This window comes from Eulemur rufifrons, chromosome 30, assembly GCF_041146395.1.
Source record: "Eulemur rufifrons isolate Redbay chromosome 30, OSU_ERuf_1, whole genome shotgun sequence".
Lineage (NCBI taxonomy): Eukaryota > Metazoa > Chordata > Mammalia > Primates > Lemuridae > Eulemur > Eulemur rufifrons.
This window is the reverse complement of record NC_091012.1, coordinates 42586312-42611964: the sequence shown is the minus strand read 5'-3', so window position 1 is coordinate 42611964 and position 25653 is coordinate 42586312. Positions and strand designations below refer to the sequence as shown.

At 38.3% G+C, this 25653-nt stretch overlaps 2 protein-coding genes across 2 annotated transcripts; both read left to right on the top strand.

Moving 5' to 3' along the window:
* The first annotated feature begins 11830 nt into the window (after positions 1-11830).
* Positions 11831-12757, top strand: LOC138378724 (olfactory receptor 13H1). Its single transcript, XM_069464087.1, has one exon. It carries the CDS (start codon positions 11831-11833, stop codon positions 12755-12757), a length of 927 nt encoding a protein of 308 aa, XP_069320188.1.
* An 11334-nt stretch (positions 12758-24091) lies between these two features.
* On the top strand, positions 24092-25030 carry LOC138378880 (olfactory receptor 13H1-like). The gene has a single exon (XM_069464199.1). It carries the CDS (start codon positions 24092-24094, stop codon positions 25028-25030), a length of 939 nt encoding a protein of 312 aa, XP_069320300.1.
* Positions 25031-25653: the final 623 nt, after the last annotated feature.

Genomic DNA, 25653 nt, shown 5'->3' with positions numbered 1-25653 from the left:
AAATGTCCATAGCAGCATTATCCATAATATCCAAAAGGTAGAAACAATCCAAATGCCAATCAATAAACAAATGGATGAACAAAATGTGTGATATCAACACAATGAAATATTATTTGGCCATATAAAAGAATGAAGTACTGATACATGCTGCAATTTAGATGAACCTCAAAAACATGATGCTGTGTGAAAGAGGCCAGTCACAGAAGTACACATACTTGATTCCATTCATGTGAAAGTCCGTAATAGGTAAATCTATAGAGGCAGAAAGTCAATTAATAGTTGCTTAAGGCAGAGCTACAGTGTAGGGTAGGGATAAGCAGAGTATGAGCGTTTTTTTGAGGTGATGAAAATGTTGTAAAATTGAATGTGGTGATGGTTTCATATATCTATGAATATACTAAAAACCATTGTGCTATATACTTCAAATGGATGAATTGTATGGTACATGAATTATATCTCAATAAAGCCATTTAGGAAAAAGAAAACTCAGTCTTGTAACTTGCCTTTTGTTGAATTAAATGTTCAAATTCTACACCAACTCTCCAAGAATAACCCTTTCTTCGGAGTAAAAAAAATGGAAGTTAAAAAAGGTAGAAGGAATAAATTAACATTTATTCATTCATTTCACAAAAGCATATAGAGGAATATGTACCAGCTAGAAAATTAGTGAACAACACAGTCAAAATCCTGCTCTCAAGGAACTTGCCTTCCATTTGTTTGTCTAGCAGAAACTTGTATATTGCTTCCTAAGTGCCATGTTCTAAGCACTGTTATAAGAGAAAATATTAACTCCTTTAATCCTTAGAAAACCCTGTGAAGTATTATTTTTCCCATTTTACATATGATGATACAACTGAAGCATAGAGAAGCAAGCATCAGAAAGCTAGTAATCTCTGCATGGCCTCATTTAGCCCATAGTTTCTGTTATCTTCTATATGTCAATGGTCTGGACATTCATAGAATCAGGTGACATCTCTCTTTTGTACCCTAGGACCATATTAATATATCTAAATTCCTATTAGATACACTTAACCAAATATCTGTCAAACTCATCACACTTAAAACTGAATTATCTGTTCCTGTATCCTGCTTTTCCTCCTTCATTGTCTATATTAGTAAACATATCCATTGAGTCACCTTTACCTCCTCCTTCTAATTTCACACTCCTCATTTTATCCCTGTATCACTATTGCCATTCAAGTCCATTTAGTGATCAAGTTTGCCAGTTTTGTCTTGCAATATCTCTTACCTGCTTCCCTTTCTCTATGTCTACTAATATGCCTTGGTTCAAGCCTCACTGGACTACTTCAGCAACCTTCTAATAAGTCTAAGTCTGTCTCCAGACTTCCCCACCTGCCATTCCATCTTCCACAATGGTGCTAGGGTGATCTTTCTAAAACCAAAACTAACCCTATTAGTCTCCATCTTTAAACTCTTCAGCAACTTTTCATTACTTTTACAACAAAGTCCAGGTCCTTTGTATGGTGAACAAGGCCTTTAATCACCTGACCCTGGCCTAACTCTGCAGCCTAATTTTCTACTCCACTTTCTCTTCCATGGTATGCTCAAGCCATGCTGACATGCTTACGGTTTTCCAAACTAGGAAGGAGATTTCACATCTCTGGGCTTTGGTACATGCTTCTCCTTCTCTATGATTTTCCTTTCTACCTTCCAATATGCTTCCTGACAAGCATCTACTTATCTTAAAGACTCGGCTCAAGCATTGCCTCCTCTATTACTCTTGCTTGACAACATGTCATCCGCAGTAGAATTGACCAGTCCATCTTTAGTCTCCCATTGTAGCTGGTATTTCTATCAAAGCACCTGTAATACATTTTTGCATGAAATGTCTTAAATGTCTGTATCTTCTTATTAAATGATAAGATCATTGAAGTTAAGGACCTAGACTTATTTATTTCTGAACATTGAACTCCTGACATATTGTCTGAAACCACAGTACACAGTCAATATATGTTCATTTAATAAGTGAATACATAAATGAATCAATCAATAAATCAAGTAATCTGAATTTTCTAGAAACTTAACCTCTGCATTCAGTTCACCACCTCACCTCTCTATGAACTATATGAAGTCAATAGGTTTTCATCAAGTCAGTCTTCTCCTCAGGAGCCTATGATGTCTCTAATATGAATACAGTAAGTGACTACATGATAAAGAATATCAATAATACTAATTGCCATTTGTTACATGTTTATTATGTTCTAGGCAAGTGTTTCATCACTTGCAACACAAATTATTTTATTTCTTAAGCCTATTTCCTAATCTGTAAAATGAAGGTGTTATTATCCATTTTGTAAGCCTATTGTGAAATTAAATGGACTAATGTATATATCTATGGATATATATTCTCTCCAAATCAATAAGCCGTAGTATGTTCAACCTAAAATTTAGACCTAACCCTGAGTTATATAGGCTTGCTCTGATTCCATTCAGACCCTAGGTTTAGAATAATCCCATGAACTTGTGTATTTATTTATGTCCTCAAGTGTCTTTTGCACTCAGCATACAATTTGATCCTTATGACACCCATGTGCAGTACCTAAGATGGTGATTGCTGTTCATTATTTCACAAACAGGAAGAGGTTAATGGACTTACTACAGTCATAAGCAAGTTTATGACAGGGCCAAGACTAGAACCCAGATCTACCTACGGGCCATTTACATTGTTATATTGAGGTCATCTGTGATAGTCTAATATTTTAAAATATGTGTCATTTTGATGAGCACATTTGTTAGAAATCTCTTGTGTCAAACACATAAAACATTTTTGAAGTTAAATCCCACTGCCTGGCATTTGTTTGTTTAGAACATTTTTTTCAGTGTTTTTAAGCCTTCAAAGTTTCTCCACTTTCATCTTGAGGAAATGTTCTACATTTTCCTCACTGTTTACAATTAGTATGTCATTATGGGGCTGGAAGTTTCAGGTGAAGTTAACTGCCAAGTCTGCCAACTTCTTAACAATGCCCAGTGTGTCATCTTTGAGGGTTTGCAAAAAATAGTTTTTAATTGCTCAACTTTGAGCAGTGCACTGAGGCTAATCATGCCCCTAGAGCCTAAAGGAATCTCTGAGACACAAAGCTATTAGAAGTGTTCTGTTTGTCCAGGACCAACCCAAAGCAACACAGGTGGGAAGAACATTATTTCAGCTTTAAAGGAGAACATCATTTTTCAACGTTGAGACAAATTTCCTTAGAAATCTATTTAAAGGCTATCATGAGAAGTTTGTCTAGTCAGTCCTCTCCAGCACCTCATCTCCTCTTTTTTTCTGCCAATCCATGGCTTAGACCTACATCCTAACAGAAGGGAAAGGGAGAAGTCAGAGTTGTCACTTGCTACATTAGGATTATGAATTTGTTCATAACTCCAGACAGCACCCAAACACTATGACAAGAAATTGCCACAGTTAGACCTTTGGAATAAATTGCACACTCTCTCTTTTGCTTGTCCTCTGACTAATAATTTTTCAAAAGTGCACCAGAAGTAGAGTTACTGAAGAGGGTCTTTTACTAGTAAGAATCTTTCCAAATCAGTGAAATGTATTCTACTTTCATCTCAGTCCCCAACTCCTCCCCCTTTCCCTTTGCCTACAATAATTTTTGCTTTTAAATGTTCTAAGGCCTTTATTTAACTGTTAGGCTACATCCCTACACTAAGCTAAAGAATTCATTAGTGTTTCCCTTTTTGCCTTAACCCAGATCTACCCTAGCACCCTTTTACTAGGTCTTAAGAGAATTTCCTTTGTTTTCTTCTATATATAAGAAAGATATTTATGACCTACTATCAAAAGGAATGCTTTGAATAGAAACAGTTTTTCTATAATTAAGAATGTCATAACTGGAATGGGCCTCAGAGATCATCTGTAAATCCAAAGAAACTGAGGTCAAGAAAATTGAAGTGACTTGTCCAATGCCAGACAGCTTGTGAGGAGTCCACTCTCTCTTCGGGCCCTCCTTCTGGCCAATGTAAGGAATGACATATTAGGGATGCATTCTGTTGCCATAAGTATGATTGATGCTAAATTATTCTCATAGGAATGGGTCTCATATGCAAAATATCACTGTGTTCTGATTCACAATGAAACAAATCTTGGCTAAAGATAGGTGTCTTAATGTGGTACCCATATCATGGCACATTGAGTTACCCAAGGACCTGAACAAAATCTTGCTGAGTACAAGATCCGCAACCTTGGTCCTCAAAGCAAATATCAAAGAAAAGACCATGTGGGCAATTTCCCCAAATCTGGAAGTAAGACATCCTGAGTTTTCTATCCATATCTATTTCTAATTAATTGTGTGACCTTCAGCCAATTCACTTGATTGCTATAGGCCTCACTTGTCTCATCTATAAAAAATGTAGGTACCAATTAGGAAAGTAAAAATAGCTAACATGCTAATATTTATTGAGACTTACCATGTGCCAGGCATTGTTTGAAGCATTTTACATGTACTTGCTCATTTCATAAACAAGGAAAATTAGGCCCAGATTATTTGGATTACTTGAAAAAGTTGGCTGGGCATGATGGCTCACGCCTATAATCCTAGCACTCTGGGAGGCCGAGGCGGATGGATCCTTTGAGCTCAGGAGTTCGAGAACAGCCTGAGCAAGAGCAAGACCCCGTATCTACTAAAAATAGAAAGAAATTATATGGACAACTAAAAATATATTCAGAAAAAATTCAGCCAGGCATGGTGGCACATGCCTGTAGTCCCAGCTACTTGGGAGGCTGAGGCAGGAGGACTGCTTGAGACTAGGAGTTTGAGGTTGCTGTGAGCTAGGCTGACACCATGGCACTCTAGCCTGGGCAACAGAGTGAGACTCTGTCTCAAAAAAAAAAAAAGAAAGAAAGAAAAGAAAAGAAATAAAAAGTTCACAGAGCTAGTAAGTCCCTGAGTACACAGCCTTAACCACTACCCCAGACTGCCTCCCACTACCCTATATTGTATCTACTAGATATATGAAAGTGTTGAAGAAGTAGAAAAACAATTATCTGTCCTCGAGTTACCTATGATATAGTTGAAGATTCAGATAACATAGAAACACAAAAGAACCAGAGAACTAAGTTGAGCCTTGGAAGATAGATTGGGTAGGTTTTGGCTTTTCCATTAGGTTGGTTTTGGCTTTAGAACATCAGAAGCATCAGTGCAGAAAGAGTGGGAGTAAGCATGAAGATACTCATGAGCAGTGAAGAAGCTAACCTGACTCATGGGAGACAGAAGTGAACATGGAATCAATAACACATCCTTTATCACCATGTAGTTTGCCTGCATAGCACTTACCATGGGTGCATATTTATATTCTTGATTATTAGTTAATGTCTGTTTCCCTTATCAAACAGGAACCACTCTGAAAGTAGGAACCACGTCTAGATTTTTTATTTTTGTGCCATTGTATCCTCAGTGCCAGGTACATTGCCTGACACACCATGGGTGCTCATTAAGTACTTGTTGAATAAATGTATTCAAGTGTGAGTGAATGAACGCTAAATGATAGATGAGGAATTTCCATAGTTGACCTTGGATGTCACATAAGGAAATATAGACCTATAACAACTCAAAAAAGAGCCCACAAAGGCTGTTTGAGCAGGCTGGCGTGGTGGAAATGGGACTGGAAAGGCAAACATAAGGGCTATTTCAATGTGGGGATTGATAACACATGCACTCTCTGTTGTGCACTCTCTATCCCAGTTATCCCGTAATAGACATTTCTCTACCAGCTGCACGCTCTGTCATGACACCAATTTCATACAGAAAGAATGTGAAGAAACTATGGATCAAAATAAAAAAGAATTATTTCTTAGTTCTCTGGAAAGCCCAGCAGTGGTATACAAAAGTCTTACAGTCTCAAAGGTCTCCTTTCTCTTTTTTTTATTTGTTTTTCCTATACAATATGCCACCTTGGGTTTTTTTCTTTTTTTTTTTTTTTTCAAACACCTCTGGCTTGGCAAAACTTAATTGCCTGTTTAAGAAGAGGTCCCTGAAGCACTCAGAAGTTAATTATTTCTTTCTGGTAAAGATCAGAAACTTTGAACCCTACTTGTGAGATAAATGGTCTGGTAGCACTTTGGAACTTCAACTTATTTAAGTTACTGAGCAGCTCATCAACTTACTCCCTGCATTTGGAATTGAATCTGGAAGAGAATTGGACCCCAGACATCATGTGTAGGCCAAAGATGTATTTAATAGGATTTACAGATTTACTTCAGAGCCAAACATGCTCCCAGACATAGAGGCCTGGTGACAGCTTCCAGGTAAATATATAGATAGATGGACTTGAGCCTACATGGAGACAAGAGGAGTTATGGCTCAGTTTCTGTAAACTCAACTGCTCAATGAAAGGCAGATTCTGGTCAGTTATATTTTCTGGATAAGAGAGGGGTAGCCAAAAGGCCTTTTTATGTTGTTTGTTTCAACTGTGGCAAAATGCTTTTGAAATGCTTGAGTCAATCTCCCAGCCTTAGTAGGTAGGTAGGGTAACGGCCATTAGATCTTTTTACTGATCGAGGTATGCACAGGACCTTGGTCAGATTGTATATTTCACTGCCAGCCCTGAAAAGAGGTGATGGAGAAAGAGTAGGAAACTGCATAGGGTATGTACACAGCCCTGGACCTCTCCTGGAAGTTATCCAATTTAGTTTAAAGCCTTTGGTGCAAAATATTTTGTTATTGTTTCTCTCTTTTTAAAGAAAGTAACAATTTGGTTTAGTTAGGCTCCAGTTCACAGAAATAAGATGGTAGATAGATAGATATTGCCAAGAGGCGATAGATATCTAAACTATCAGGCTGCAAATTGAAACACCCTAAGGGTCTTGATGCAGAGCATTCAAATGACCTCAATCCTCTGTTTGTCATCAGTTTTCTAGGAAGATTGAATAAGGTTATATGTGGGTCAAATGTCAGTGAAAGAAATGTTTGCCTAAGAAATGAAATAATTTAATTGGATATCATTATCAAGGGCTGCAGATCAAAGGATTTGTCGATTGAAATTTGATCTAATCTAAAAGAATCTTCTTTCTCAAGAAGTTTCCAGGCATTTGGGGGTTTGAGAAGCTGGGAAGGCTTTTAAAGTCATGCCACGAGCATTTACAGAGAGATCATGACAGTTCTAAACCCAGCAACTCTTGGAGAATTATTCTTTTGAGCACTCCCATTCTGCTCCATCTACTGGTACTTGAGAGGGACCTCCAATGGTGAGTAGATAAGAGAGCAAGGCTCTAATTTCTTTTCTTTTCTCCTTTTCTTGAGTCTTTAACCATCTATCCGGCAAAGGCAATAACCAGGAAGACAAGGAGCTGCCATTAGTTAAAAGGAAAGTTAGGATGTATAAACAATCGCAGGTAAGAGGACTAATATGGGAAACATGCTGAACCCAGTTTGCCAGGAATGTCTTAGTTGTAATTCTAGTATAAGACACCACTGTATTGAGGGCAGGGCCCAGATTAAATGAAAAATGGGCCCCTCAATTTAGATGCTGAATAGCTTTTAAATGAGAGAGGGAAATTGTCATCAATTTTAGTTATATGGGTCCAAATATAGTACTAATGGAGGCTGGGTCATGGCTTCAATCTTAATCTTTATCAATAAGCTCAACATCACTTAAAGATAAGTCTGTCCCACAGCCATAGATTGATAAGCAATTTTTAGTCAAATGGCTCATCAATTTATTCTACTGGGCTCATGAGGACTGAGGGATACACACTTTATAAACTCTCTTTCAATATAGGAGTAACAAAATATATCCTGTGGCTCATCAGGAATGATAGATTCATATAAGGAGGGAAAACATCTATTTATCAATATTTAATATTTAACAGAAAAAGCAGTGGGTTTTAAGGAGTTCTAGGAGCAATGTAGATCTTTAAAAAGCATAATAATCAGCCATCAGCTTCTATGCAAAACAAGTTCATCCTCCCACCTGCAGCCTGCCCATCATCTTTTAAAATATTCCACTGTGAATAACCCATGTGTAGATAATTAAGGGGTAAACATACTCCCAAATATTCAAGAAGTTCTAAGATATGACTGTGCTAACTTAAAATATAACAGGCTTTGGAGCATTGTTTCATGTTTCATTTGACTCTTATCTTTGTGCATTCTCTCTCCATAGAGATGATTTTTTCAATTTTCACTTGGAAAGGTGGAGGCAGGCCAAGTCAAAACCTCTTTCTCAGGGTCCCATGATAAATGAAGGCAAAAGCAGCATAAGGTCGTTCAGGCTCTGAGAACACTCCTATGAATGGAGGTCACCACCCCTTCCATTTGTTTGTCTTTTAACAAATGGCAAAAGTTTTCATACCCATGGATTCCCCTTCTTTGTGTCCTTAGCCTGTCTGACACGCTGAGCAAGGTAGAGAATGTGTCACAGGGATACGTTACTAGGAGGCCAGAACATGGAAGGGCAGAGTTATGAAATTTTCTTTTCTAAAGACTTTTAAGGACAAATGAGTTTCCCATTTCATAGATGGTTAAAGACTCTATCCCTTAGAAAACTCAAAAACTCCTTCTCTAGCCTGCATGTCTCTCCAAAAAAAAAAAAAAAAAGAAAGAAAATATGGTAGATTCCCCATGCTCTGAGCAGTAAGGGTTTTATTTTTTTCCTTTTATCTAACAGAAACCAGTTAATTCTGGTATGTTAGAGCTACAAGGGCTCTTAAAGATCATTTAGTTTAAACATATTGGAAATGAAAATTCAAGCAAGTGAGGGGACTAGAGCCATAGCCAGTGAGTAACAGAAGCTTCAAGGAGGGAATTAGAAAGAGAAAAGACAGTTGGTATCATGAAGGAGTACCTATACCTTAAGGGGTGCTTAGCATGTAAACAGCAATGTCAAGGGAAGAGGCAGATAGAAAAAGAAAGGTTGCTTTTCAATATGGAACAGCTAAAGAGTTCCATTCACTCATTCATTCAGCAAATAATTATTGAACACCTATCCTGAATCAGGCACTATTCCAAGTTTTGGGAACACAGCAACAAACAAAACAAAAAAAAATCCCTGACCACATGTGTACACATTCCAGTTGAGAGAGACAATAAATAAACATGATTAATACATAAGCCATATAGTATGCTAGATGTAATTATAAGGCAAAAATAATGCAGGAATAGGGAATATAAAATGTCATGGGATAGATACGAACTCCTAGATGAGGTGACCCAGGAAGGACTCACTGAAAAAAATGCCTTGTGAGGAAAGACCTGAAGGAAGTTAGGTGAGCTGTGCAAGGATCTGGGCTTCATAAATATGGAGCAGCAAGTTTTTCACAAACCTAGGGTAGCAAGATCAAAGGCCCTGAGAAAGGGATGTGCTTTGAGTGTTTGAGGAACAGTGAGAGAGGCCAGTGTGACCAGAGCAAAGTGAGTGAGGGAGAGGGTAGTAGGAGCCAGGGTCAGAGAGGCAATGGGAAGGCAAACCAAGGAGGGTCTTGCAGGTCATAGTAAGGCAATTGGTGTTTAAAGAAGTTGAAATGGGGAGCCATAGTTAATAATATGGTACCATACACTTAAAAATTTGTTAAGAGCATAGATCTTTTTTTTTTTTTTTTTTTGAGACAGAGTCTCACTCTGTTGCCCAGGCTAGAGTGAGTGCCGTGGCATCAGCCTAGCTCACAGCAACCTCAAACTCCTGGGCTCAAGCAATCCTCCTGCCTCAGCCTCCCGAGTAGCTGGGACTACAGGCATGTACCACCATGCCCGGCTAATTTTTTTCGATATATATTTTTAGCTGTTCATATAATTTCTTTCTATTTTTAGTAGAGACGGGGTCTTGCTCTTGCTCAAGCTGCTCTCAAACTCCTGGGCTCAAAAGATCCACCCGCTTCGGCCTCCCAGAGTGCTAGGATTACAGGCATGAGCCACTGCACCCGGCCAAGAGTGTAGATCTTATGTTAAATGTTCTTATTACAAAGCTAAAAGAGAGAAAGATGAGACTTCTAGGGGTGATAGTTGTATTTATAGCATTATTAATGCTGACTGTTTCATGAGTCTATACTTGTCTTCAAACTCAAGATGCACACATTAAATATGTATACCTTTCTGTATGTTAGTCACATCTCAATATAAGAAGAAATTTTTTAATGGAAGAGTGACCTGATCTGACTTACAATTTCACTGAATCATTTGAACTGAATGGGGACAAGGCCAGAAACAGGGAAATCAATAAGGAAGTTACTGACAAAACCCAAGTGAGTGATGATGATGCCTTGGAATAAAGGATGGTAGTGCAGGTGGCAAGGGGAGTAGTTAGATTCTGGATAATAGCCATGACTGCTTAGGACTTTATATATTCATTTACTATCTATTCAGTTCTTGTGATGCTTCTGGCACTGATCTAGATGCTAGGAATATACCAGCTAACAAAGCGGACAAGGTCCCTGTCTCCAATAAATTTACATTTGAATGAGAGACAAATAATCAACAAGTAGTCAAATCATCAGTGTAATTTCAGATATTAGAATGTGCTATACAAAATAAAGAAAGTGGTGAGGGTGGGAAGAGAGAGCCTTTTCAGTGAGGCGGCTCACTCTGGCCCTCTCCTTACCACCTACACTTTTAGAAACATCACATTAGATTTTCACATCCCTTACTGGGGCCCAGCAACCACAGCACAGAAAACACAAGAGAAGCTAGAAATGCAATTTCAACCAGGGATATTAGCAGAGGATTCTCACAGACCTCAAGCATTCCACGAACTACTCCAATTATGTAAGAAGTTCAGGTCAAAGAGGTAATTTGCACCCACTCTATGTCAGGCACCTTGGCAGATGCGGCTACTATGGGAAAATGGAGGCATGTACAGCCTAGGAGCAAGAGACAGCCACAAAAATGAACAGTATTTTAGCTAAGACATCTTATCTGTCAGCAGGTACTCTCTTGGTAGAGATTAGTAACTCAAGCTAACTGAGGTTCAACCATATCTATGCGTCAGATTTATCTTGGGAAATGGAGAACATGTGAGAGAGCCAGGCATATGACCTCCCTTTCCTTTCTTCTTAGTTGAGAAAAATTATCCAAAAAGACATTTGGTGGAAGTTCTGTTTGATTTTTCTTTAATATTTCAATTTCTTTAGTGAATTTTTCTTCCAAGCCTATCAATACATGAGTGGATTAATAAAATGTGGTATTGTGTGCCATGGAGTTCTACTCAGCCACAAAAAACAATGGTGATCTAGCACCTCATGTATTATCCTGGATAGAGCTGGAGCCCATTCTGCTAAGTGAAGTATCCCAAGAATGGAAAAACAAGCACCACCTGTACTCACCATCAAATTGGTATTAACTGATCAACACTTATGTGCACATATAGTAATAACATTCATTGGGTGTCGGGCAGGTGGGATGGGGGAGGAGGGGATGGGTATATTCACACCTAATGGGTGCGGTACACACTGTCTAGGGGATGGACATGCTTGAAGCTCTGACTCAGGTGGGGCAAAGGCAATATATGTAACCTAAACATTTGTACCCCCGTAATATGCTGAAATAAAAAAAATAAAATAAAAATGTGGGAAGGAGCTGAAAAAAAAAAAAGACAGTTGGTGGAGCAGGGCTGGAGAACTTCTCATATAACTATTTTCAAAAGGATGGGGAACTTTCCATTTTCCTGGGGTCAAGGAGGGGATTTTTAGCTTTGCCTCTGTTCTCATTACAGATATCCCATTGGTGTCCCATGTCTTCTGAAAAGGACAAAGCTAATGATCCTGCACACCCTAATTCTTTCCATCCTTCTTACACCCCCCATCTTTATTTTCATTCTTTCAGGTAAAATTAGGCAGCAGCATTGGCACCCATTCAATGAAGAATGGCAAGAGGGAAGGATGGCCATGGACAATGCAACAGCAGTGTTTGAGTTTCTCCTTATTGGCATCTCTAACTATCCTGAGTGGAGAGGCACATTTTTCATATTGGTGCTGATAACTTACCTCAGCACATTGTTGGGGAATGGACTTATTATCTTTCTCATCCACTCTGACCCCCACCTCAACACTCCAATGTACTTCTTCCTCAGTAACCTGTCTTTCTTAGATCTTTGCTATGGAACAGCCTCCATGCCCCAGGCTTTGGTGCATTGTTTCTCTACCCATCCCTACCTCTCTTACCCACAATGTTTGACTCAAATGAGTGTCTCCTTGGCTTTGGCCACAGCAGAGTGCCTCTTACTGGCTGTCATGGCTTATGACCGTGTAGTTGCTATCAGCAATCCCCTGCGCTATTCTGTGGTCATGAATGGCCCAGTGTGTATCTGGTTAGCTGCTACTTCATGGGGAGCATCATTTGTGCTCACTGCCATGCTCATTTTATCCCTGAGACTTCACTTCTGTGGGGCTAATGTCATCAACCACTTTGTCTGTGAGATTGTCTCCCTCATTAAGCTGGCCTGTTCTGATACCAGCCTTAATGAGCTTATGATCCTTATCACTGGCATCTTCACCCTGCTCCTACCCTTTGGGTTTGTTCTCCTCTCCTATGTCCAAATTACTGCTGCTGTCCTAAGGATTCGCTCAGCCCAGGGCAGGCTCAAGGCCTTTTCCACATGTGGTTCTCACCTGACCGTGGTGATAATCTTCTATGGGGCAGCCATCTCTATGTATATGAAACCTCAGTCCAAGTCCTCCCCTGATCAAGACAAGTTTATCTCAGTGTTTTATGGAGCTTTGACACCCATGCTGAATCCCCTGATCTATTCCCTGAGAAACAAGGATGTTAAAGGGGCAATAAGGAAAGTTATGATGAAAAGAGCATGAACCTCCTTTGCTTCCAAACTTCCTAAAAAACACTTCTTCACTGATAGGGAAAATGGCTTTTAGGACTTGATTTCACCTTTGGAAGAGTAGGTGATTGACATATCAGAAGCTTCAAGAAGTGCTACCATCACAAATATCATCTCTTACTGAGACTTGAATTGCCATTAGAGGTATTATTTTTGCTTTTTCTTCACATAGAACACTGTTAGTGGTTGCCCATTAAGTTACTCACCCTCAGGTAAATGACCTTATCAGAATCATTTTCTCACTGAAAGAAGGGACCTATGCAACAAGACAATCTCCTATGACTGTTGGCAGCAGGCAAGGCATAATTGAAATTGGAAAATAAGACAAAGAATGGTGTAATAAGTGGCCCAGAAGAAAAATGTCAGAAACTTTATAACTTAACTGAGGGCAAGCCCTATTATATAAGCACTATCTCCTTGTTCCACTTAACTTTGGAGTCATGGTAAAATTGTATTAGAGCTATTTTCTACATTTGCTTAGTGTTTTATTTCTCCTTTTCTTTTTCCAAACTTCTTTCTGATATATTAGTTTATATTATATTCCTAATCTCTATGAAATTGGTGAGAAAGACATCACAATTCCCCCTTGTATTAACAATGAGGAAACAGAGGCCCAGAGTAGGTGTGGAGCCTTGTCTAAAGTCATACATAATTGATAGTGAAGTCAAAATTAGAATTAAGATCACATATATGCCACTCCTGAACTTTTTAAACTAGGTCTATAAAATTATTTGGAATCATAGAATTATAAATGTAGCTAACATTTATTGAGCTCATACTATAAGCCAGGCACTGAGCTAAGCTCTCTACATCCATTATCACATAGAATTCTCACAATAGCTCAATGATGTAGTGGTATTTTCAATCCACACGAAAAATGAGGAAACCGAGACTCATAGAAGTTAAGTAATTTTTCCATGGCCACAGAGACAGTAAACAGCAGAGCCAGTATTTAATCCAAATCCCACTTACCATATTTGAGCTATAAGGAACCCTAGAAATGATTTAATGCAGGGATATTTTGATCAACTTTATTGTGATATAATTTATGTACAATAGACTTTATTCAATTACATCATGCAACTCTATGAGTTTTGATAGATGCCCAGGGAGTCACCACTACAATCAAGCTATCTAACAATTCCATAACCTCCAAAAGCTTCCTGGTGCCCTTTTGTAGCCCATCCTTCCCCTGACCCCCAACTCCTAGCAACCACTGATCTGATTTCTTTCACTGTGTATTACTTTTCATTTTCCCAAAATTGCCTATACATGAAATCACAGGATGTACTCTTTTGTGTCTGGCTTCTCTCGCTTAGCCTGCTTTTGAGATTCATCCATGTTGCTGCATGTATCTGTAATTTGTTCCTGTTTATTGATGAATAATATCCCATTGCACAAATTTACTACATCTTAAAAACTCCATTCCCTGTTGATTGACATAATACAGTGGACTTCAAACCTTGATTCACATAGCTTTATGGGCTCAGTTGTGGTACCTGGGGTCTGCCGATGAGGGAGAGGGGAGTTTTCTGTGAATAATTCCATTTGTAAAGAGAGTTCTAAAGCTGAAAGAAGTTTTTGACAAACAATGATCTACTACAGAGATTTCATTTTAGATGACAAATCTGAGGCTCAGTGAACAAGGAGCAAATTTTCTAAAACTGTGAAACAATTTGGAAGCGGATCTAGGGCTAAGACCCAGATATCCTGTCTCCTGATCTCACTTTATTTTGAGCAATTCCACCATATATGATGAAGTCATCTCCCAAGCCGCCTGGTGGAGAGACAAATAGGTAGAAAAAAACATGATTCATAGCACCTAGATGTGAAGCAAAACACTACTAAGCAAACGGATACTCAGTGTGTTCCTCATACACTGACTGCTGAGGGTTGATGTGGCACCACATGGTGCTGCAAAAATGGAGGACTGTCTCACATGTTTACTCACTGAATGAAAAAAAAAGATTGAGGATGAATAAGCCACTTATCAAAATAGCTTAATTTCAAAATAAATGCAACATTTATACTAATTTCATCAATTATACAATTTTAATTGCATATAGAACTTTTAGCCACCAAAGCCATGTCTTTTTTTTTATTTATTTTTATTTTTTGTTTGTTTTTCAGCTCATTAAGGGGGTACAAAAGATCAGGCTATATACATTGCCCATGCCTCCCCATCCCCCCGAGTCTGAGCTGTAGTTGTGTCCATTCCCTAGACAGTGCACATCACTCTCATCATGTAGGTATGCACCCATCCCCTCCCCCCACCCCATCCCCCCCAGTCAGAACTTCAATCGTGTCCATTCCCCAGGCAGTGCGCATCGCACTCATCAAGTAGGTATACACCCATCCCTTCCACCCAGCCTCGACCTCTGTCCAATACCCAATTGGTGTTAATCCCAAATGTGCACTCAGGGAAACCAGTTTGCTGGTGAGTACATGTGGTGCTTGTTTTTCCATTCTTAGGATACTTCACTTAATAGAATGGGTTCCAGCTCACTCCAGGAGAACCAAAGAGATGCCATATTGCCATCATTTCTAATAGCTGAGTAATATTTCATGGTATACATATACCACATTTTGCTAATCCATTCATGAATCGATGGGCATTTGGGTTGTTTCCACATCTTTGCGATTGTGAATTGTGCTGCTATAAACATTCGCAAAGCCATGTCTTAATATCAAGAAAAAATATTTAGTAAAAAGGCAAATGAATTCAATCTTTAATTTATTCATTCAACAAATACTAAATTTCTGCCCTCATCAGGGCACTATGCTAGGTATTGTGGCAAGTTTCATACTTTGTGCAAAATGTTCTTTACTATTGAGATAAACATTTCAAATTAACGTTGTGAAATAAACATACACTGGTGAAATCAATAAAATATTAAATGGAAAAAGAGAGCCTTCTGGTAGAGAGAAATTCAGAAATTAGAATTGTTAAAAGTACTTGTTTTAATTATCTTGCTTTTAGGGGGAGAAATATTACACTCTCCATTACAGGTAGGTTTACAGCTTAAAATGAGAATCATATTTTCACTAATGGTGCCCCTACCACAAAATGGTAGCTATCTTTCTAGTTCTTTATCCCTTTGCTGACTTGTTGGTATTGGCACAGACTGCAGACAGAGTAACACAGTGGAGTGTGGAGATGGGGGCTATAGAATTGATCCTGCTACTAACTAGCTGTGCCACCTTAGTTATATCACTCTCTGGCCTTCACATTTGCTCAATATAACAGGAAGGTTGTGTTTAATTACCCAAAGACCTCTCTCTATTTCTAACATTCTGCATGTAGGTGTTATTTTAGATAGGTTTTCTTTATTTTCTTTAAAAAATGGAATCATATCATCAATTTACTCTGCAACTTGCTTTTTTTTACTTGACAACGTATCATGAACATTCCTCCAGATCAATATATATAGATCTATCTCCCTGACTTTAAATGTTAGCTTTGAATGAAAAAGCAGGCAAACATAGCAGCTAGTTAGCAGAGCTCTGGCCCTTCCAGCATTAGCATTCTATTCCTAGGCATTAACTCTAAGGGCTATGTAATTCTATCTTGATATTATATTATTTTAAATATAAAAATGAACTCTGTGAGGATGTTGTGAAATAAAATCGATGCTGGGTTTTGAAAACTCCTAAGGTTGAGTATCACTTCTCCACGTGATCAATCACAGACATCCCAAGAAGCCTTCCACTGTGCCCCTCCCCACCCTCCATCCCAGGCAACTGCCCAGTGAAGCTTACTTTGCTTCCCCTTGGAAAGTAAGATGGAAATATTGGTTTGAAACTAAGATGGTTCTGTCAAAAAATGAGGAGAAAATTTGAAAGTAGAAAAACAGGCTCCAAATGATAGTTTTCATTGAAATATTCAAGGAGATTTAAGAAAAGGACAAAGTGCCCCATTCATAGGATTTGGGTTTTCAGTTGAAGAGAGGCAGTGGAGCATAAATGTTTAGAGCACAGGCCCTGGAGCCAAATTTATTGGATTCAGTCCTTCCTTCTGCCACTTCCTCACTCAAGTCACTCTCCATGCTTTGATCACCTGTTAAGTGGAGCTAATAATGAAACCTACCTGTAGCACTCAGAGTTTTATCAGGTAAACAGAAACTACTTTAGTTATTTCAGGCAGGAAGGATTTAACAAAGAGAATTAGGAGCCTACAAAGCCTTTGGAAGGGCTGTGAGAAGCCAGGTAAGGGACCCTCGCTGACAAATTCAGACAGTTGGAGTAATTACAGGATTCTTGGGAAATTTCAGAGATGTCAGGAAACTGCTGCCAATGACGTCAGGGAAGCAGATGCCTCACAGGAGATTGCTCACAAGTCACTTAAATCTCTTCTGATCAACCCCACATACCTAAACATGATGTCAGGAAGAGCAATGGCAATGTCTACTTCTCTTCTGTTTGCCAAGTTTCCTGCTAGTACCTCTCATGAGTGGAATCTAAAATAGAACTTTACTGGCAAAGCAATGTGGCAAATGTTTCTAAACTTTATAATACAGGTGAGAGCTGATAAGGATGGGGATAGTGTTGAATATGACTTCATAGATTTATTCTGAGAATTATATGAGTCAATTTATATAAAATAAAGCACTTAGAACAATACCTGCCCTATACCGAGAGTTCAATAAATGTTAGCTGTCATAATGATGTCTGGGTCACGTGAGCCTAAGATGCCAGGAATTGAAGTGCCTATTTGCTTCCTAAATAGTGTATCCCAAGGCTGCTCTTTCACTTGGGCATTCAAGCATCTACACATATATTTATTAATTGTCTGCCATATAGTAGGTTCTGTGCTCATTGCTAGAGATACAGTAGTGAAGAAAGCATACTTTTCCCTCTCCTCATGAAATTCACTGTATAGGTGGAGGGAAAGACATGTACATGGTCAACATTACTGTGTAAATTTATATCTTCCTAGTTTTTATGTTTGTAAAGCCCTTTACACACTTTATAGTTTATCTTATTCTTAAACGTATTTTGCTTCATATCATCCTCAAAATAATTTAATGAGATAAGCAGAGAAGGTGTTACTATATACATTATTAACTGCCATTTACAGATAACAGAAAGCTTTAGAGAGGCTGTGATGTTATCAGGGTCAATAGTAACAGGATTGGAGTTGGAATATAATTCTCCTGATGCCTAGATTAATGATCTCTCTGAATGCCTGATGGGTTCAGGGAGCCCTTGGAAGAGTAGTAGGAAGAAGGTAAAACTGTTGCTGAGCAGAGAAAGGAAAAACAATGTGTTTTCAGATTTTCTAGGTTCAAAATATGACCCTGACACTTACTACCTATATGACCTTGGGCAACTTTCTGCCTCAGCTTCCTCATCTATAACAGAAAGGCAATCATAGAATTGACCCTCATATTGATGTTAAGAAGATTAAATCAGTTAATTTATCTAAAATGCTGAGAACTATGGCTGAGACATAGTAAGTCCTTAATAAACTTTAGCTATTTTTTATCACTGTTATTGTAGTTAGAGCTAATGTTATTGCTGAATTTTCTATCACCTCAAAAGTAGTTGGCACTCACCCCACTGGGTGCCTTTTCCCCACTGAATATGTGCATAGTAACTTTCTGGTTAAGTGTAGAGCCATAGGTCAAGCACTTTTACAGTGCAACTTCATGATGGAGTGGTAAAAACACATGCTCAGGCGTCAGGAAGCCTGGATTCTAGTCTGGGTTCTGCCATTAATGAGCTATGAAACTCTGGGCAAATCACTTAACCTGTCTGGACTGCATCTGTCATACAGGGGAAAATAAATTCCTTAACCTACCTCACAGAATGGTTGAAAGATCAAATGAGATCATATATGTTAGATGTTAAAAAGTTAAAAGCATATTACGAATGCTACATGATGGTATTATTATTATCCTCAGAGTTAACCTCTATATCTCCATTTCACTTACCCTTGACAACCACTCATTCAGTGAATTTTATTGAATCTTGCTCTGAAATGTCTCCCAAATCCATCACCTCTTCTCTGCCCTCAGTGTATCTTTCCTAGTTCGTTACCTCATCAACACTTACCAGCTGCCTACAACAAGCTCTTAACTATTTTTCTCTAGTCCAGTCTTACCCCCCTCTAAACTAGCCATCCAATCAACATCTCCAGAGTTATTTTTCTAAAGGGAAAAATCTCATCATCTTACTTCCTCCCTCTTTAATTCCACTCCCAGATTAGAAACTTCCAGTGGCTCTGTATTGCCTGTACCATATTCAACATTCATTGAGGCCCTTGCTAACCTCTCCACCTTCATCAACCACCTCATCCCCACAGATGCTATGCTCCAGGAAAACAGTACTTTCTTTCTCTGAATCTTTTATGTAACTGTGCTACTGTATATACTGTTCTCTCTGTCTTCAGTGCCCTTCCCACCCTCTATGCCTGGCAAAATCTCAATTATCCTTCAAGGACCAGATCAAATGTCATTTTCTCAGTGAAGCCTTCCCCAAACCTGATTCCACCCTGCTTAACCCTGGATGGGTGATTTAATTCTATTTCTTTTACCTACTAGCATTTTGCTTGACCCTCAATTTAACATCTTTCATGTTATTTTATAATTAGTTGTTTTGTAGTGTTTATCCTCAATTAGATCATAAGCTCACTGAGAGCAGGAACTTTGTTTTATTTATCTCTGTCTCCCTAGCATAGTTCCTGGCACAGAGTGCATGCACAACAAGAATTAATTAAATGTAAGTACTAAAGCAATGCTTCTCAGATTATTTGTGCTGAAGGACAGTTTTTTTTAATTTCCAGGCTGTTGCAGACTGATATTTGATAAAATACAATAAAATGTCACAGCAGTGTCAGATCACTTTAATAGTTACTAAAATGTTTACTCTCAATTCTGTCCTTATCTCATTGCAAATATTTGAGTAGTACTCCGCCAAACTATTTGAAAAGATGCTTTATTCCTGCCCCCTAAAATCTTGGAAAGTTTAACAAGGATATACATAAAAACAACAAACAAGTGCATTATATATTCAGAGCACAACTGAGCAAGAAATCAATAAAATAAAACTATTGCATTTAGGTATGTGCACAAATGAAATAAATTAATGGGCAGTGAATGGAAGACTGCAGGATTATATGTAGACAGAGACAGTTTGTATGGTACCTCAAAACTAACCCAGGGAAGTGTTAGAAAAAAATGGGATTTCCAGACACTATTCAAATCAAAGATAGCTGGACTAGAGAGGCAGAAGTCACGGAAAAGTGACGAGGAGGAAGAGACCTCCAGTAAACACTGTTTGCAAAACTTCATTTACCTGAGTGCTTCATTGAAAGCTTTCATAGAGTCCCAATAGATAGTGGCCGCTCTCCTTGCCCCATTCATTCATTACCTTCTTGAGTCACTGTGTTGAGAACTCTCCCAACAAAATGGAAGACTCAGTAATTATCCTAGGAATGTCTTTATTCCTTGGTAACTTAAGAACAGAAATGGAATCGATAATATTAGTCAAAAGTTTTATTACATTGTCACTAATAAAGTCTTGGAATTAGTGGGCAAAAGCTACATGTATTTCAATGACTTGGAAATAACACTCCCAAATGATTATAAACCTTCAACTCAGTAGTGGGATTTAATTGCCTTTTAGGGACCTGGTCCCTGAAGTCTGAAAAGAAATGAAAATACTTCTTTGGAACCACAATGAATAAACTCAGAATGTGGCAGCAGAGAATATTTAAGATTCTCCTCTCTTTCTTCTATTGTTCATATTTTGGATCCACTGGTTTTTAAAATGCTGTGCAAACTCAAGACACAATCCACTGTAAGAACAAGTGAAGAACTGTATACCCCAGCAAGAAGGAAATAAGCCATATTTGTCTCTTGGAACAAATCAGCATGTATATGTGGATTGGTCAGTCTTGACATGGATCTCCCAGGATACACCTGCAACTCACTCCTCTTGAAAGACTCCAACACCTCAGTGAGCCGATGATGCTGCAGTACACAAAGGGCAATATCAAAGTAACTTTTAGAGAGCTTAGTGGTTTTTTGTCTATCATTTTTTTGTCTTTGCTATTCAGGTAAGTAAAATCGATCCAATTCCAAAAATAATCAATGAGCTCCTGCCATGTGTCAGGAACTGAGCCATATACTGGAGATATAGAAATAAATAAAATGTAAGTTCTGCTTTCAGAGGGCTTACGGTATAATCTGACCATAGTGCCTTATTTCTGTCCTCATTTATTAAATTCTCCTTTCTGCTCTTCATAAAAGAAAGATGATCAATGTATTCATTTTGTCATGAGTGCTACTTCCTAAGTGAGGCCTCATTTTAAGATAATAGTAGCTAATACATATATACCACTAAAACCCTATGAGACAGCTAATATAGTTATCCCAGTTTTACAATTGAGGAAACTAAAGTATAAACAAGAAAACTACAAATGTCACACAGTGGATCAGTGATGGGTCCAGAATCCAAACTTGGCTCCAAAATCCATGCTCTTAACCACCACTCTATACTGCCTGATATGAATAATAGAAATTTCTGTCTGCAAGCACTATCCATTTCATAAGGTATATTTTGAGCTCATGGGAACTTTCTGAAGAGCTCAAGAGAAAGGGACAATATGTCAGGTGTCCCTTAATTTTAGTCTTGAAAATAAAATGAATCCTCCTGGGAAGCAGACTCTTTCATGGTAGGTGGAATCAGGAAAGCCCTCTTTGGGAAACCTGTGTGAAGAAAAGCCATGAAGTGTGCCCAAAATATTTCTAAAAAGATCAAAAAGCTGTGAATATATGTGTGGGTATCTCCACATATGTCTAGTTAGTTTAGGAAAATTCTGGTCTGCACAGTGCTAAAACACTCAATTATTCAATTAAAAAAATATGGTTAGTCTGGTGAGACTCATTTATTATAAATCATATAAACACAAGAAAATGTGTTGTTTTCCAGCTATTTATACTGGCATTTGTTTTGAGATCTTTAGGGCCATAAGACAGTGCATACTGCAAGCCAAACTAAGGTTTTATGATTAAATAGGTTGTCATTCTAGTATGAAACTTTAGTACCCCTTGAAAAAGTATATGCCCTGAAAATCTCATTCTTGTAACACTATTCAAAAACTCAGATTGTGATGTCACCGATGCATAAAGGGAAGATCAGCTGGCTTCAGTCTCAGTCTAATAACTCTACTCCAAGAATCCTTTCCCTTCAGATAGATTCCGCTTTCTGATTCCAAATCAGGGAGCATATACAGAACAAAAAGGAGTCTTCTAACTCTCATGAAAGGCAGCCAAGGGTATCCTTGTAGGATGACTCTGTAACAAGTAGGAACACCCTTACTTAGAAGTCACATGGCAGCTAAGTAGTTTTTCAGTTTGCCGAGACTTGGTTCTGATTCTTATTCAGCCCCCTTATTCTGCATCAGATTTTATTGAGTATCCTGTTACAATCTATACTTTACTTCCTGAATTACTTGTCCATAAGAGTTTCTGCCTTCTGAGAGTTGTCTGTCCTAGGTAGAGAATCCAGAGAGATTATGCACACCATTAGCCTGCATGATCCTTCCTGCTGCCCACCTTCTAAGACAAATCTTTTCATCCACAGCCTGCTCTCACCAAGGCCTGATACCTGCTTTGTGAGTCTGTAACTATATACTATAAATACTCAACATCCTGATTTATGACTAGAACTTGGTAGAGATATTACAGAATATCCAAGAAAAAATCTTGATGTTAATAATGAGCTGGTCTGTGATAGCAAGCATATGTCATAGAACTAGACCAAACAAAGTAAATAAAAATTTGGATGGACAAAAGAGGGTGAAAACACTTTTTTCCAATTCTGAAATAATCCCCATTTCCTCTCTTCACTCCACCACCTTCTCTCCATGCAAAGGGCTGGTTGTAGGGCTACAAAAATGCAAGGCTTTGAAGTTTATTTCTAAGCTACAGGGCATTGATAAAACTCAATACCATGAGATATCGAGTGTTTCTTATCATAGGCTTTTTACCCTCAAGCATTTATTTCTTTCAAACACTTCAATGTAGTTCCAGTCAGATCAATTTCTTGATATTGGGTAAGACAGAAGAGCCAAATAACTGGCATTGATTCATTCAACAAACATGTATGGAACCTATTATGTTGTGCCAGGGACTGTGTGAGTTGGTGAAAATAAGCTCATGCACAAGACAGTCAGAGTCTCTTCCCTCCCTGAGCTTACAATTTGGTAAGAATACAGAAATTAAATAGTGACACAAATATTACAAACTGTGATAAAGGCCATGCAGGAATCAGGGTGATATGAATGATTGTAACAAAAAGATATGATTTAGATTTGAGGAGAGTGTTATGGAAGGTTTTCTAAAGAAGTTCCTTTTAAGCTGAGATGTCAAGGATGATCAGGATTTCACCAAGCAAAGAAGAGTAGGAAGAATATTTCTAGCAGAGAGAACACAATGTGCAAAAGTCCTGAGATGGGAACAAGCTTGGAGTGCTTCATAAAAACAGTGTGGCTGGAACATGGTGAGCCCAAGAGGAGACAGTGCAAGGTAAGGTTAGGGTCAGATCATTTAGTCATGTAGGTCATGGTAAATAGGTTAGATTTCATTCCAAGTGCAATTGGAAGCCCTCAAATGAGTTTTAAGCATAGAAAGGATATGGTCATAATTATGTATGTTTGTTTAAAGTTATTCTGGCTGCTATGTGGAAAATAGACTATAAAGAGGCAAGAATGGAAGTAAAGAGACCTATTATTAGGCAGCTCAAGTATTAGTCCAGATAAGAGATGATGGTGGCTCTGACTAGATAAGATTTGTAGGTAGATCTGAAATATATGTAGAAAGAAGAGCCAATAGGACTTGTGATTGATTAGATGTGCAGGGAAAGGAAGAAGTCAGAGTGAACTGAGCACATATTTTATGTCATGGATGTGAATTGGCTAAAGGCAAATATCCGTAGCAGGAAAGGACAATTAGCAATTCCATGATTCAGGCATCTGATCACATTTGAGCAATAAAATAGCACATTTTCTTTAAGGGGAGTGTTCAAAGCACATTTCAGGTGAAGTCTAACACCCCTCATTTTATAAATGAAGAAATTAAAATTCACAATGGACTATCCTAATTTGTAAATTAATCTTAGGCTGTGTATGAGTGCTTTATCTTCCAAATTAGAACATAAACTTCCAAACAACATCAATGGTTTTATAGACATCACTTCATAACAGTACCCAATATAGGGACTGAGGACATAGCAAGTACTCAATAAATGCGTCTCAAATTAAAATGAATTCAATTTCTTCTTCTTTCTCAATAGATAAAACAAAATGGATATTCTGGTTACTGATAATGGCAGTGAAGTGACAGAGTTCATCCTGGTGGGTTTGTCCGATCATCCAAAATACCAGATTGCCTTTTATTATACCATGGTAGTGGTCTACCTGATCACACTGGTGGGTAACAGTCTCATTATCATTGTGGTTAGAGTTGATGGGCAGCTTCACACTCCTATGTATTTTTTCCTAAGCAACCTGTCCTTCCTCGATATCTGCTACTCCAGCAATTCGGTGCCTTTTTTACTGTTCTATGGCTTGAGAGACTACCCCACTATTTCCTATAATAGCTGTTATGCCCAGATGACCATTGCTCTATTTCTGGGAATGACAGAGTGTCTCCTCCTTGCTGTCATGGCTTATGATAGGTTTGTTGCAATCTCCAATCCTCTGCGTTATACCATCATTATGAACAACTGGGTCTGTATACAGTTGGCCATGGTGACCTGGGCCAGTGCCTTCCTTTTGGCAGTAATACCAATTATTGCAATTCCTGCCCGTTTTTGTGGACACAATGTCATCAACCATTTTACCTGTGAGGTGCAGGCCCTGTTGAAGCTCGTCTGCTCAGACACTCCAGGCAGATTTATTCTGGGTTTGGTCATCGGCATATTCACACTGCCCCTGCCCTTCACTTTCATCCTCATCTCCTATACCCGCATTGTGGTTGCTGTACTTAGGATCCACTCTTCAAGGGCCAGGCTCAAAGCTTTCTCCACCTGTGGATCCCATCTGACTGTGGTCACCATATTTTATGGTTCAGCCATCTACATGTACTTGAAACCTCAGTCAAGGGAATCCCAGGACCAGGGTAAAATCATCTCTGCATTTTATGGGGTTGTGACCCCTATGTTGAACCCCCTTATTTACACCTTGAGGAACAAAGATGTGAAAAATTCTCTAAGAAAAATAATTAGGAAGAAAGAGTCCTAAAAGGGAATGGATATTCCATGGAGACTCATCTAACCAACAGTTTGATATTGGCTTGTAAAAATAACAAGTTAGAAATACTAAGCAAAATTTTAGTAAGGTAATTAGTTTCAAGTGCATTTTTTTCTATTTCCAACAGGCAGGTAAAATAGAGCATTGGAAAATGAGAAAAACATATTAAACTTTTATAATTTCATCCCTTTAAGTAATAAATTACACAGGACAATCTCAAAGGAGAGTTTTTAAAACAAAATAATAATTAGTATATTTCAATCCTGAGTAATTTGATTTTATTTTACTAAATGGGAAATACTCCAATATTCTAAGACTCCCTTTTATAGGTGATAAAGAGCAAAGGAGCAAAGTGGACAATTCTTATCTCAATGCTTTTTGTACAAAATATGTCATGACCAGACACTGAAGTGATGGATGTGAGTGGGTAGGAAAAAGAAAATTATTCAACTGCTATATAAGATTCTGCATGTGCTAGGAGCTGATGCAAGGAGCCCTTCAAAACTGTGCACGTACTGAGAGCCAGACTTGATGACCCTATGGAACCTGCAATTACATGTCCTGATCAATATGATCAATAGATAGGACTACCTTTTCTCTGTCAGTGTACAACA

Bases quoted from the DNA above. Each gene is read 5' to 3' on its own strand.
- LOC138378724 (XM_069464087.1), top strand. From the start codon at position 11,831: ATGGCCATGGACAATGCAACAGCAGTGTTTGAGTTTCTCCTTATTGGC.
- LOC138378880 (XM_069464199.1), top strand. From the start codon at position 24,092: ATGGATATTCTGGTTACTGATAATGGCAGTGAAGTGACAGAGTTCATC.